The sequence below is a fragment of the Peromyscus leucopus genome, chromosome 4 (genome assembly GCF_004664715.2).
Source record: "Peromyscus leucopus breed LL Stock chromosome 4, UCI_PerLeu_2.1, whole genome shotgun sequence".
Lineage (NCBI taxonomy): Eukaryota > Metazoa > Chordata > Mammalia > Rodentia > Cricetidae > Peromyscus > Peromyscus leucopus.
Genome location: NC_051066.1, coordinates 81,389,077 through 81,402,756, shown reverse-complemented (window position 1 = coordinate 81,402,756; position 13,680 = coordinate 81,389,077). Strand labels below are relative to the sequence as shown.

General features: G+C 40.6%; 1 protein-coding gene across 1 annotated transcript in view; it reads right to left on the bottom strand.

Moving 5' to 3' along the window:
• Dcdc1 (doublecortin domain containing 1) overlaps positions 1-13,680 on the bottom strand; it is a gene marked incomplete at its 5' end in the record, with an annotated part of 409,318 nt that overhangs the window by 29,565 nt on the left and 366,073 nt on the right. Inside the window, 4 exon segments of the mRNA XM_037204436.1 lie at positions 2,389-2,592; positions 3,957-4,139; positions 6,673-6,840; positions 8,951-9,044. Coding sequence (XP_037060331.1) covers positions 2,389-2,592; positions 3,957-4,139; positions 6,673-6,840; positions 8,951-9,044 — 649 coding nt within the window.

Sequence of the window (13,680 nt, the reverse complement as noted above, 5' to 3'; positions counted from 1 at the left end):
TTCCTCCTTTCCCAAACCTTACCTCCAGTTCCAGATCTCCCTTTAACTATCACCAGAGGCATCTAGCTGTACACAGGTTGCCTAGCAACTGAGCACACTTTCCCCTACCCTGCAGAAAAACGGCAGATAGCTTGGACAGATAGGAGCCACAGGAAAAAAGAAGACAGTTTTATTTTCTCCCATTGACCTAGCAACTTATAGATTCTTAACACTTTCTACCAATCACATTTAAGATTATAGTTGAGCACATAAGAGCCCTCTTCTTAGATATTACCTGAATTTAGCCTTTAGTTAATTCATTTCCCCATTGGTCACTTCTCTTTGGGGTTGCAAATGATAATTAATGGTTATTGCCTCCCTATGTGATTCTTATCACCCCTCCATTTGACCCTGGAAGCCTGGTTTTGCACTGCTAAGGGATTACTGCTTGTAAGTGTATATATATCAGGATTCCCAGGGCACGACAGGACAGAGAAAAGAAAAGAGAATGGGAGAACTAGATGGGTAAGAACTTGAGAGGAACAAACTGAGATGGAAAAAAAGTAGATTGAAGGGCTAAAAGAGAGGACCAGAGGAATGAGATGGAAGATGAGGAAGAGCCAGATGGGGAAGAACAAGATGAGGAAGAGCCAGATGAGAGAGAAGGAGACAGGAGAGGAGCTGATAGGGGAAAGAACTAGATAGATGAGAACCTAGAAGGGACAGAACTAGATGAAGGAATTAAGATAGAACCTAGAGAGGACAGTAGACAAATATAGAGAAATCAGGCAAGGAAGAAGCTAGGCATGAGAGCAGAATAGAAGCTGTGTAGAGAGAGAACTATCACAGAATAATAATAAAATGTATGAACTAAGGAGTTTTGTGTACATAGATTCATTTCTTTTCATCAAAGATTATCAGCTGGTTGTAGATTCTTCCCGGACCCTGGGAGGGGACTATCGAGGGGCTGGACCCCCATAGTCCCCGAAAGTCATACTGCAAATTGGTAAACAGTTTCAAATAAACAAATAGTTAATTTTCTAACCCAAACTGTCACACGTTATCACCTCCATTTTGCAGATGGGAAAACAAATCTAAAAGTTAGCCTGGCGAGCCAACAAGATGGCCCAGAGGCTTAGAGAGCTTGCTCTGCGACCCATGTAGTGGGAGGAAGGAACCACCTCCCTCAGATGGCTCTTTAGCTTCCCCAAGTGCACTGCGGCACAAGTGTGGTACATGCATGCATGGGAGTGCACACACAACCCTCTCCTGCCCCCCTCACCACCAAATAAAAACGTAAAAACCAAATCAGACAAAAAACCAAAGCAGACAAGGGAGAGAGAGAGAGAGAGAGAGAGAGAGAGAGAGAGAGAGAGAGAGAGAGAGAGAGAGAGAGAGAGAGAGAGAGGAGGCCAGCCTGTAGCGGCGGGTAAACCTTGGGTTAACTTCTGTAGTTTGCTTTGTCTCTTGAGCAACAGTTTCATTTTTGAACAGATTTATTTTTGTTTTTAGTTGTGTTTATGATTGTCCATCTCTGTGTGCACATGAGTGCAGATGCCCCGGGAGGCCAGAAGAGGCTGTCAGATTCTGGAAAGCTGGAGTTTCATACAGACTGCTGTGAGCTACCAGATATGGTGTGGGAGCCAAACCATGTCCTCTGCAAGAGTAGGAGATACTCAGAAAGGTTGAGCCACCTCTCCAGACCTGACCAACAATATCTTTTTTTTTTTTTATTTTGTAGAAAAACCAGTTTCCAACCCCAGAGGTGTGTGAACAGGAAGGGGAGGGAGGAGTTGGCATATCCTTATTGTATTTAATCTTACCTATAAAATAGGTTGTTAAAAGTATTGGGCAGGTTGTTGAGACAGGAGTATCACTTTGCTGGCTCTCCTGTCATGACTATACAGCCTCCAAGGCAATCACATAGGCTCTAATAACTTACGCCCCCCTTAATTTAAAAGTGAAGTGAAAGACCTTGTCAACAAAGATGTGTTCAGATGCTCTGAATGCCAAATGAGGGGGCATTACAAAACAAAACAAAATGAAAACAAACAAACAAACGAAGTACATTCAGGTGATATGCAACTTGCAGTGCATGGAAAACAACGAGGAAAAAGACATGCTGTCCATGATGAGGTGAAGACAGCTTGGTCGCTCCATTCTCCCTCTGCCTTTGCACCTTTGCTCTGGGCCCCTTGAAAACCAAGGCATTGGTCTCTCACTGTTTCTACCCTTATATTCAGAGGAAAGCAATCAGAAAGAATACCTCGAGGAAAATAGAGATCTCATCAGCTTATGGTGGATGTAGACAGGGCTGCTGGTTGCTCAGTTTTGAGGTACTTCTTGTCGGGAATCACCACCACCATTACCTCTAAGGACACACACAGCATTTTAGCCATAACCACTTACCCCATGGAATGTTCCAGCCACGATTAGCTTCCCATTCTGATATCCTTCCCCATTTTTGTATGCAATGATTTTCACTGCCTGTTGATGTGAAGCTACCAAATCACTGGGAGATGCAGTGCCTGAGCGTGTCTTCATCCACAAAGAAGACAGACGCTCTTCATAATATCTTAGAGTGTTTTCAGCTTCATGAGAAGATAAATCAGCCTGGTTTGTTAAAAAAAATGAATGTTTACACAAATTGTGTTATTTCTGCTCTGTTATCTTGGCATATTTCTACTCCCCATTTAAAGTCTGCATGTCTGTGTATGTGGGTGGACCTACACTTTACAGTGTCTTCTTCATGTCCTATAGAAACTTGTGTGGAGGAGGAGAGTTGGCTCAGAATTCCTCAGTTCTCTTTCTAGTGCTCTCACTGACTTTTTAGCAGTTGCTCCGTCTTTCTGGTTTGCTCTGGTTTTCCTTAAATGTTGCTGTATGTTTGTTTGGGTTTGGGGTGGGTCATAAGAAAGGATGGAGAAGAAAGGATGTCAGGACCAAAGAGAACCTGGGATTGAAGTAAGGGGATAAGAACACTACAGGTACTTTCTTAATGAGCAGCTCTGGAAGGAGGCCATCCATTGGTGGAAGATGAGAGAGGAGGGCAAGAAGGTGCAGAGCATCCCTTGAAAAGCTTTTCCCAATGTCCTGACCTAGGAGCCTGCTCAGAGGGACCAGCTCTGAATAAACTACTCTAACAGAGAGGAGTCCTTCCCAGTTACCTCTGCAAAACCAGATCCTGTCAGGCTTCCCAGAGCACTGCTCTCCTTGTCCTTCCAAGTTACCACTTGGGTTGAGTTCACTGCAACCTGTCACTGCCCACCTCACGCATAAGTCAGGATTGGGAGACAGAGGAGTGAAGTCTGGAGACAGGCAGGTGACCCTGGAGGGGCACACTAGGCTGGTAGGTCACCACATTTTAGGACTACTTCCTTTTTATTCTGCTGTTTAACACCCGCGCCCCCAACCGCCAAGTTCTTTACACTGCTCTACTAGAAGGGAACGAGTATCTTCTTTTTCAATTAAATTAATTTAAATTCATTTTAAATTAAGGTCACAGAAGGTGGCAGTTAGTCCCCCCCCACTCCACCCCTGAGGGTTCTAGATGGTATTAGGCATGGATGCATGAATTCAGTCACCTAGCCTGAACTGTTACTAACAGCAACATGTCAAATCGTCCCCGAAATGCACCATACACATACAAAAGGAGCTTTCCCCGTTGATGTAGGGTGAATGCTGCTGTGCCAAGTAAAGATTCACGGTTACTTCCCGACCTAAATGCTACACAAAGAGACGGGAAGATAGTAGCAAGTGCCCAATTAACTTCCAAGGCTGGACAGAGCTGTTAAAAGACAATGCCATTTAAATTCCAATGAGGAAAAAGAAATCAGTGCTGGCAGGACAGGAAGGTGCATCCGAGGAAGATGACAGGGATGAGTAGAGATGAACCTGAAAGCAAGGCCAATCTAAACGCATCCACGTTTCCAAGTTGTTGCCACATGGGTGGGAGCAGCGCGCAGCTGGGTAAGTACCTTGGCAATGCTGATGACCTTGAAAGGCCTTTGTGGCAAGGACGTCTGCTTGGAGCCCGAGACACAGAAGAACAGAGCACCGGGAAGCAGCTGTTTCAGTCTCTCCTCTGCCCTCATGCACTGTCCGCAAGCCAGGCAAAGCATCATTTTTTTCTTTCCATCAGGTGAGAGGTAACAGTAACCCTAAAACAGGAGGACAGATGCTTCCACATGGGTGCTTCTAAACCGTAACAGCATTTTTACAGAACTCTTCACAGCACGAGGAAAGCACATTTGTCATCATCAAATGTAAATTTAAAGTCACAACCCAAATGCATTATTATGTTTCCTAATAATTAATGTTTCACATTTATTTACTGATTTAGTGTGTGTATACTGGGGGCGGGGCACACATGGGTGGCAGTCAGAAAACACCTTGCAGGAGTTGGTTCTCTCCTTCCATCATGTGGGTTGCAGGGATTGAACTCAGGTCTTCAGGCTTAGCAGCAAGTAAGTGCCTTATCTGCTAAGCTATCCCACCAGTCCCAGTAATCAAAAAAAAAAATTAAGTCTTCCTTCACTCTGTAAGACTATTCAATCAGGGAACCCTGACTTCTATACAGAATCAAGATTTCTTTGAAGAATGACTAGTGCCTCCTCAGTGGCAGGGAAACTACAATATAACATCTTGTGTAGAAGAGACATCTTGCTGTGCATAGAATCTAATCGACCCTGGAGTCAAGGACTAATATTGAAAGGATGCCGGAGCCAAAATGAAGTGTCCCGGCTGGCTCAAAGAAGGGCAGTTTGAGACTAGAAAGAATGATAATGCAAACAGTTGGACTAGGTTTGAGTATGTAAACTCCCAGGAGTTTTGAGTATGTAAACTACCAAGGCTATCAATACAAGTAAAGAACGAAATGGGGGTGGGACCTCATTTGACATCATCCGAAATTAATTATGGTTGGTAGGTATTGACTTGAAAACTAACCATTGTGACTGTTAGTAAAGCAAATTATTTCTAAAGATGACTATAATAAAACCATTCCAATCTTGTTTGTGTGCCATTTTGACTGGTGGCATTACTGCCCCTCTGGTCAGGAGGTACAGTGGTTTTTCTCCTTATCTCCTCTCTGAACTACTTATAGGTTGACCAATGTTTTCTTTAGTGACAGATGATGTGCAAAGGCCAGAGGAATTCGCTGCTGTGATTTCCTTATCCAGGGCAGTGCTGTAAAAAGCTATGTCCTTGACATTGGCCCAATGACAACAGGGTAAGAGGTCAGCAGGTGCATGAGAGGAGCGTGCGCAGTAGGGCCTGGGCTCTATAGCTATGGTTGGAGCCTTGAGGGTCACAATGAACTCTCGAGCTTCTCGAGAGGTGGAGCAGTTGGAGAGTCAATGCCTGCCAACCACTACGCATCTGAGAGACTGCATTTTGCACTACCTAGTCCCCATACTACTAAAACAACTACAAGATGACTCAAGAGGCCCTTGTCAAAACCAGCAGAGCTGGCCAGCAGAGCTCAGCCCGAATTGCCACATCACAGGGAATTTTTTTTTTTCCAGTTGACGTGCTGTTACAACAGACAAGTGGACATGCAAGAAAGAATCAGGTATTTACTCTGCCTTTCCTTTCAAACTGTATTTTTGGCTAGTGAAATATCTATTTAGTGAGGTAACAGTCTTATTAAATCTTTAGCTAATTGATGTGGAGAAAACAGTATAATCAGATAAAATTGACTGATATGAAGCACAATGATGACATGAGATGAATAGAAATTGAGGAATTTCCAAATATGGGGACATGAAGAAATTACTTCAAACTACTAAATGCATTATTAAAAACAGGAAACCCATATGTAGGCTTCAGAGACCTAAGTATGTGAAACACACATGGAAACCCATGAAGGTCCTGCAGAAAATGGTAAGCAAGGTCTAATGATGACTCTAGTGTGCATCCTATTTACAGGAATCATGGAGAAAGAGAAGCAAGTCAGATGATGATACAAGAAAGCGAACCCAAATGCAGAGCATGCTGCCTGACAGTGGACCAGGCTGCGAACATGATCCCACCTGAGTGCCTTCTTTGAGTCTTGACTCAAACTGACAAACAATGAAAATGGATTTTTAGGACAATCTAGAAAGTTTGATTAAAAATTAGTTTACTATATTGCCCAAATATCATTGTTTATTTAATTAATCATGACAATGGCATAGTATTTTATATCAAAAATGTTCAGAATTATAAAATTGTATGCTTAATTTAGAGGTAAAATCATATCACATCTGGGATTAGCAAAAGTCACCAAATCTTAATGACTGCTGATTATACGTGATGGGTAAATCAAGATTCACTGCACCAGTGGCTGCTTTAGAATATGTATGAAATTTTCCACAATAAAACAAGTAGTTTTAGATAGAGTACATAACTTATTTTACTTTTCATAATTATCTTTCATTCTTTTCTATTTAGAATCCCAGAGTATAAGTGATTTCATCAAAAATTAGTATTTATGCCAGACATAGTGGTGCACACCTGTAATCCCACCCTTGGAGGCTGAGACAGGAGGATTGCAAGTCAGAAGCCAGCTTGGCCTTTGTAGCAAGACCTTGTCTGAAACAAACAAATTAGTGTTTACCCTGTATAAATTTAAGGTTTCCCACTGGGGAAAACTTCCTCCTTTATTAAATGACCCTATTTTTCTTTTGTCTTTGGGAAGAAGGAACTACTTACAGGTTGATCGATGTTTTCTTTAGTGACAGATGACGTGCAAAGGCCAGAGGAGTTCGCCGCTGTGATTTCCTTATCCAGGGCGGTGCTGTAAAGAGCTCTGAATGTTCTCTGACTTTCCATGTAGAGCCACTTCTGATTAGCGGCCCCGTTGCTGTGTGGATTGTATCTCTAGGAAATAAGAGGGACAAAATGCGGACTCCGGTAGACAGGTGAGTTTCTAAGATGGCACAGCAGGCTTTTTTTATTATTATTATTTATAAATTTAGAAACACAGACAATTACTCCTAAGTTACTGTAAATGACGATTACTATCAATATTTGCGAATTACACACATAATTTAATGACATTAAATGTATTTGATTCACAAAACCAGTAAAAATTAAAATTTTGTAATTACACTATTTTGTGATTTTTTTTTCTGACATTTTAGAAGGATGTTAGTCATTTCTTCTTAGAAAAATTATGCTTGGGAAATTCCTAAATAGTTGAACCTGCAGGGCTTTTTTTTTTTTTTTTAAACATTCCCTCTAGTAAATAAGACAACAGAATAATATGCACAAGTGTGTGTGTGTGTGTGTGATGAAAATCTTCTAGGAAAAACTTCTAGAAGGATCATTGATTAAGGTCATTTAAAAGATTATGATATTGACCAAGAAAGCATTTTTTAGAATGATTACTTGACTGTCTCCTTTCCCAACAGTGTGTGAATCCATCTTGTTTTTATGCTCTTACCAAACATGCACGCACAACATCTCCCCAAACACCAATTTACTAAGTGGGAAAAAAAAAAACCCAGCAATTTGTTGGCATTTCAATGTTTATTTGACGGATATTCAAGGAAGTGCGGTTTTTCTTTTTTTAATTCAGCTAAATACACAACAGAAACAGGAGACGTATTTTAATTCTATCTTTTATATTGTTATAGAATGTGATTTTGTTATGTAACTAGCATTGTTGAGTTATCTCAAGTGTAAGTAAAAAGACATAAGCTGGTAGACTAGCTCTAGGAAAGCATATCATGATGCCAGGAGGAATTTTATAATTTATAATAATTACTGTACCTGGTAAGAGATAACAGCAAAGAAGTTCTTAGCACTAAGACAACAAGCTCCCTCCAAGATCTAGAGAACCAAAGGCTAAATTCTCAAGCAACAAGAAAAGGTCTAGAAGCATTAACCCAGAGTGGCTCCTTTCCACTTACAAATACATGAATATTTTCTCACAAACTTATTATTTAATACATAAAAATAGAAGTACTAGTAATGAAAAGATATCTTGAAAGTTAATCCAAATTACCTTATGATTAAGCTTATTCCTTATAAAGTAAGACACATTGGGGGTGACATTAATATCTGCAAATGTTATAAAAACGATTAAGGAATCAAGCATCCAGCCACATGAAGTTTGCCCTCACCGTGGCCTGTGTTGAAAAGGCACCTGATAGGAAACTTGAAATGTTTTGTGTGTTTCTTCAGTATAAATGCCGAGTTCTTATTTATCATGAGGACAGAGGACTTAATTAAGCAAGCTTTAGAATCTGCCCAGATTGCCGTGTGCTGATTTGGGACTCCAAACTGCAAAACAAGTTTCTTCACTAAAAACATGGAATGAAACAAATGTTATTTGGAGATAATTATTCTGTTCCATGGAAACTAGGGTGGAGGTTACAGACGGTGGATGCAGAGCTGCGAGTTCCTAAGCTGTCTCCTGGTCTATCAAGGAAAATCACACATCCATGTATGTGTTTGGTTAGAAGGAAAGATGACAGAAAAGAGCTTCCTGGGTCTTTAACCCAAACTCAAATGAAGCCTGCATTACAGGTACTGCAAGTGAGTTTCTTACTAGAATTACCACCAGGGGATCATGACCTCCCAAAAGACTGACAAGGTCTCTTTCTCTAGTATCCAGGGGACCTTGCCTGTGCTCCTCATCAGTGAATCTAGGTGCACCAAAGAGCCATCACCCCCTGAGGTTGTGAGCTCCATGGACTCTGTTGGGACACTTTCTCATGCCTGCCTGTGTGCGGCTGTAGTAACTGCCCCCACTCTTGACTATCAGCAAGCCTACAATCACCATTGGTCAGAATGAACCAAACTGAGGTATCTCAGTGTGCTCAATTTGAAGTCTAGGCAAATTATTACAAAAAGTATTTTAAACAGTGACATTCGAAATAACGTTCTATGACAGCTATTCCTTTGCTCTGTAACAAAGAGGCCCGGGGCCTTCCTGCAGCTTCATGAAAGAGCATAGCTTCTTGTTGGCCTGTGCATAACTTACCTGAATGATAACTGGATAGCCATGGGCTTCATTCTGAGCCTTCGTCATAGACACTGCCAGCACTAGGTCGGGGTTACTCACCAGGTGAAAGGTCCTTAAGAAGACAGAATTAGTCCCACTATGTACCATACTATGGTTAGTATAAATGGAATTTCTATACGTTTCTGCTATGAAGAAACCCAAGTTTCTTTAGGTTTCACCAGCTTATCAGAACAAATAAGTTTTGATAGTCTGATATGGCTATTATCCAATATCCATTATAATAATTTATACAAAATATAAATAATAGTTCATGTTTTATCATAGTTTAATTATTCCTCATAATCTATTTCCCCTATTTAAATCATGATGTGGCTTCTGTCTCTATATTATACCCACACTGATATATCTTTATTGCCCATGTTGCTGTTATTGAGAAGCAGTGTAGAGGCAGAAATGGATTTTAGAGTATGCTGCATGGGATGGAATACTGAGTCCATCTCTTAGTATTGCATAGGATTAGCAACTCAGTGTTTCAATTTACCCATTTGCATATTGGGATAATGTGCATCCTGTGGAAGTTGAACGAGTTAATACATATAAAAGTAAGTATTATAAGGGATGTCATTAGTTATAATTATGCATTGCTGTGGCTTTTAAAAGTATTTTACTGGGGATGGATTGATGGTTCGGCAGTCAAGAGCACATACTTCTCTTACTCAAGTTCTGTTCCCAGCGACCACACTGACCCACAACCATCTGTAACTCCAGTTCTAGAAGCTCTAAGCACCTTCTCTGACCTCCACAGGTACCTGCACCTGTGTGCACATACCTACACACAGAGAGACACATAATAAATAAAACAAATCTTAGTATATATTTTCCATTAAATTCTTGTGTTTCCAAAGCAGATTTCCCTAAAGCTCGAGATATGTGTTGAAAATGATGAAGATCTTATTTTGTGTGCCTGTGCATGTGCATATTTCTGTGTTTGTGCAAGCCTTGGAGGCTGGAAGAGGGAGTCAACCACCCTGGAGCTAGAGTTGTGAGCCATCAGATGCGGGTGCTAGGAACCAAACCCCAGTCCTCTGGAAGAGTGGAAATGTTCTTAACTGCTTAGACATCTTTCTAGCACCTATGTTGATTTTGTTAAAAAGATTAATTTATTTACTTTTATGTGCGTTTTGACTGCATGTATATATGTGCACTATTTGTATGCCTGGTGCAGATGGAGGTCAGAAGAGTATCCCGTGAAACTGGAATTATAAATGATTGTAAATCCCTGTGTGTGTGTGTGTGTGTGTGTGTGTGTGTGTGTGTGTGTGTGTGCTGGGACAGAACCAGCATCCTCCGGAAGAAAAGCCAGTGCTCTGAACAACATTCAAATGAATGTATGATCATTGATTTTCTGCAGTGACCCACTGAGATGTCAAGATCAGCTACCTCACTGTTCTACATTTTACTACCTAGAATAGATACATTTGAAACAATGATTTAAAGTTATGCTTATCTTGATAACATTGGGGTACACTGTTTCCACCTTGCTATTTGGTATATAAAAACTTCATGTGGAATTTCCGTGTAAAAAGGCTGCATCAGCACAGGTTTACGAATCTATCTATCTATCTATCTATCTATCTATCTATCTATCTATCTATCTATCTATCTATCTATCATCTGTCTGTCTGTCTATCTATATACATATATACATATATATATATTGATATATAGAGGCTTCATAAGCACAGGCTTCCTATAGAAAAGAAATACTTCTCTGCTATTGGCAAACACCAATCAAAAGTACTGTCAAAATGAGAAAAGACAAAAGCATTATAACAGCCAACTATTCCCACCAACTACCTCTCATTGTCCCATGGCCATCTCAAGATGGCCAAGTTGTGGAGTTCCAGAAGACTGAAGGAGACTTTGGTGTTACCCATGGCTAGAGTTTTCAAAAGCAGTGCTGCTCACAGCCCATCAGCTAACAGAGTTTAGATAAATTTCTCTTGCTGTTTTTCTTTAACCACACTCTCTGCTCCTTTCTCTCCAGCACCCAGAAGGATTGATGACAGTGCTAAAGAGAACTCAGAACCACAGCCCTCTCACAATGACCGTGGAAGCACTTCCAAGCTTGCTCAAGTCAGAGTCACGTAGTCATTCCCCTTATGTATATTCAGCTGCATTCATTAGCCATGCCTCCATTCAGATCTAAGTATGAATATTATGTTTTCTAGGGATTTCTGTATATGTGAATATGTGTGTCTCTGTGTCTGTATTTGTTTCTTGTGCTTTTACTTTGCCCCCTTTCCTCTGGGTAGTTTGTTTGTTTTATTCTGGTTTGTTTTTATCTTGTCCATATTGTAAAGAGAAAGAGAAAGAAAGGCTGTGGATTTGGGTAGGTGGGGTGTCTGGGGGAGGGCAAAACATAATCAGAGTATATCATATGAGAAAAATCTATTTTCAATTTAAAAAAGCAATCATGGGGACTTTATCACAATTCACAAGAACAAGGCAGAAAGATTCACTAAATATAGTATCTATTTTGGTAGCTCAAGGATGCTAGCTCCATAGGAACAGGAATCTGGATCTTTTCAGGTCTTTGCTAAAGTTCCATCCCTAAAACGATGCCTTCAGCAGCCTTTAGCTTTACTCTATGGTGGTCGGGATGTGGATGCTATTTCAATTTTCTTAAATTTGTTTAGACTTGCTTTGTATTCTAATATGTGGTCAGTTTTGAAGACAGTCCCATGGGCTGCTGAGAAGACGCTGTATTCCTTAGTGTTGGGGGAATGCTCTGTAGATGTCTGTTAGGTCCTTGATTTATGGTATTCTTTAACTCCGGAGTTTCTTTATTTAGTTTTTGACTGAATGACCGGTCTACTGGTGAGAGTGGGGACCTGGAGTCATTCACCATCACTGTGCCATGGTCAGTATGAATTTTAGATGTAATAACATTTCTTTTATGAAATCGGGTACCTTGCATTTGAGTTTGTAAATGTGAAGGACTGTAACCCCTTGGCGAATTTTTCCTTTAGTGAATAGTGTCGGCTGGTTGAGTGAATTACGGTCCATGTAAGTAGTCATTGCAGGAAGAAAAGCCTGTTCTCCTAGCTCCTCATTGCACAGACAGCAAAGCCCTGGTGGATGGAGTAAAGAAACACCCCTAGCAGCTCAGTCCAGCAAGTCACTCTCCGGGTGCCCGAACGCACAACCAATGACTATGCCTTGCTGTCTGCTGTACTCATTCTGGAACTGGCAGAGTAGAGCTAGCTCCTTTCCTGCCATGCCGGGATTGCCGATGCTGCCTCCTAAAGCTTAGTCAACCTCCCTCAAAGCACAGAGCCCTCAGCCATGGGCAGTGCAGATCTTCAGGGAATATAGTGAAAGTCACAGCGTCTTCCCATGAAGAAATATTTTGCACAGGTGCCCAAATATACATCCTGTAGAGTATGCAAGAGACTGAGGAGTTCGCTAGAGCCCCACTAGATGTAATGGTAGAATCTTAGGTAGAGCAGTCCAAAAACCAGGAAGTTATGTTTTCTTGTTAAATTAATGTTCAAACATGAACAAAAACAAAGATGTTTCATGTGGAATGAAACATGAACCTAAACATTGTCAACATTCTGTCTTGTTTCATCCATTTATCTCAACTTTCAATATTTTTATTTTTGCTAATATTTATGATTTAATTCTTTTTAGTTCTGTGTTTACTCAATAAATACATGTCTGCTGTATGCATGCACATATGTGGTCAAGTGCCCATGGAGGCCAGAAGAGGATGTTGGATCCTCCAGAGTTAGAAATGCAGATAGTTTGGGGCTCACTCCTCTGTGGGTGCTGAGAACTGAGCTCTGGTCTTCTGCAAGAACAACAAACACTCCTAATCAATGAGCCCTCTCTCTAGCCCCTTGCTAGAATGCCCCAAATAAAGCTGACTGAAATATCTTGTATTTTTATCTCTAAATATAATATATACTTAAATGACCAGGACCCCCTTTGTGTATCTCAACACAACCACTGACCAGTTATCACATGCAACAAGATTAACAATATTTTCTTAATATAATCAAATAGCCAAATTGTTTTAGATTTCTTCTGATCTTCTTAAGAAAATGTTCAAAACATTTTGAATCTGGACCCAAGGTCAAACACTGATTTTTTTTTTTTTTTGGTTTTTTGAGACAGGGTTTCTCTGTGTAACAGCCCTGGCTGTCCTAGCCTGGAACTCACAGAGATCTGCCTGCCTCTGCTTCCTGAGTGCTGAAACTAAAGGTGTGCTCCATCACACCTGGCCTGAATTAGGTTAATACATTTGATAAAGTAGGAATCAATGCTTACTGTATGATTAGAAATCACTTGTTATTTTTATGAATGAAAAACTGGGAAGACACCCATGTGAGGAGAGACGGGGATTGAGTAAACAAAGGTCCCAAAATATTTCAAAATTGGGAATACTTTCGAATTCATGTTTTGATTTCTTCCTGTCACAAAGATAAATTAGATGAGTATCTAGTCTTCAGGCAATGGCCAGGTAGAACTAAGTAACAAATGATCTCTTCTCTGAATCTAACCACTGTTAAGGTGTGTGTAACTTACCTAAAGTTCCTATTCTGTTTCTTCTTTGACAAGAATAAAGAATTTCCAGCCAAGTAAAATAGAAAATCCAAGGCCCTTGACTATATTCCTGCTTGCAGTGTGGAGACCATGCCAGAACTCTTAGGATCTCCTCCACAGTTTCATGTATATTATGT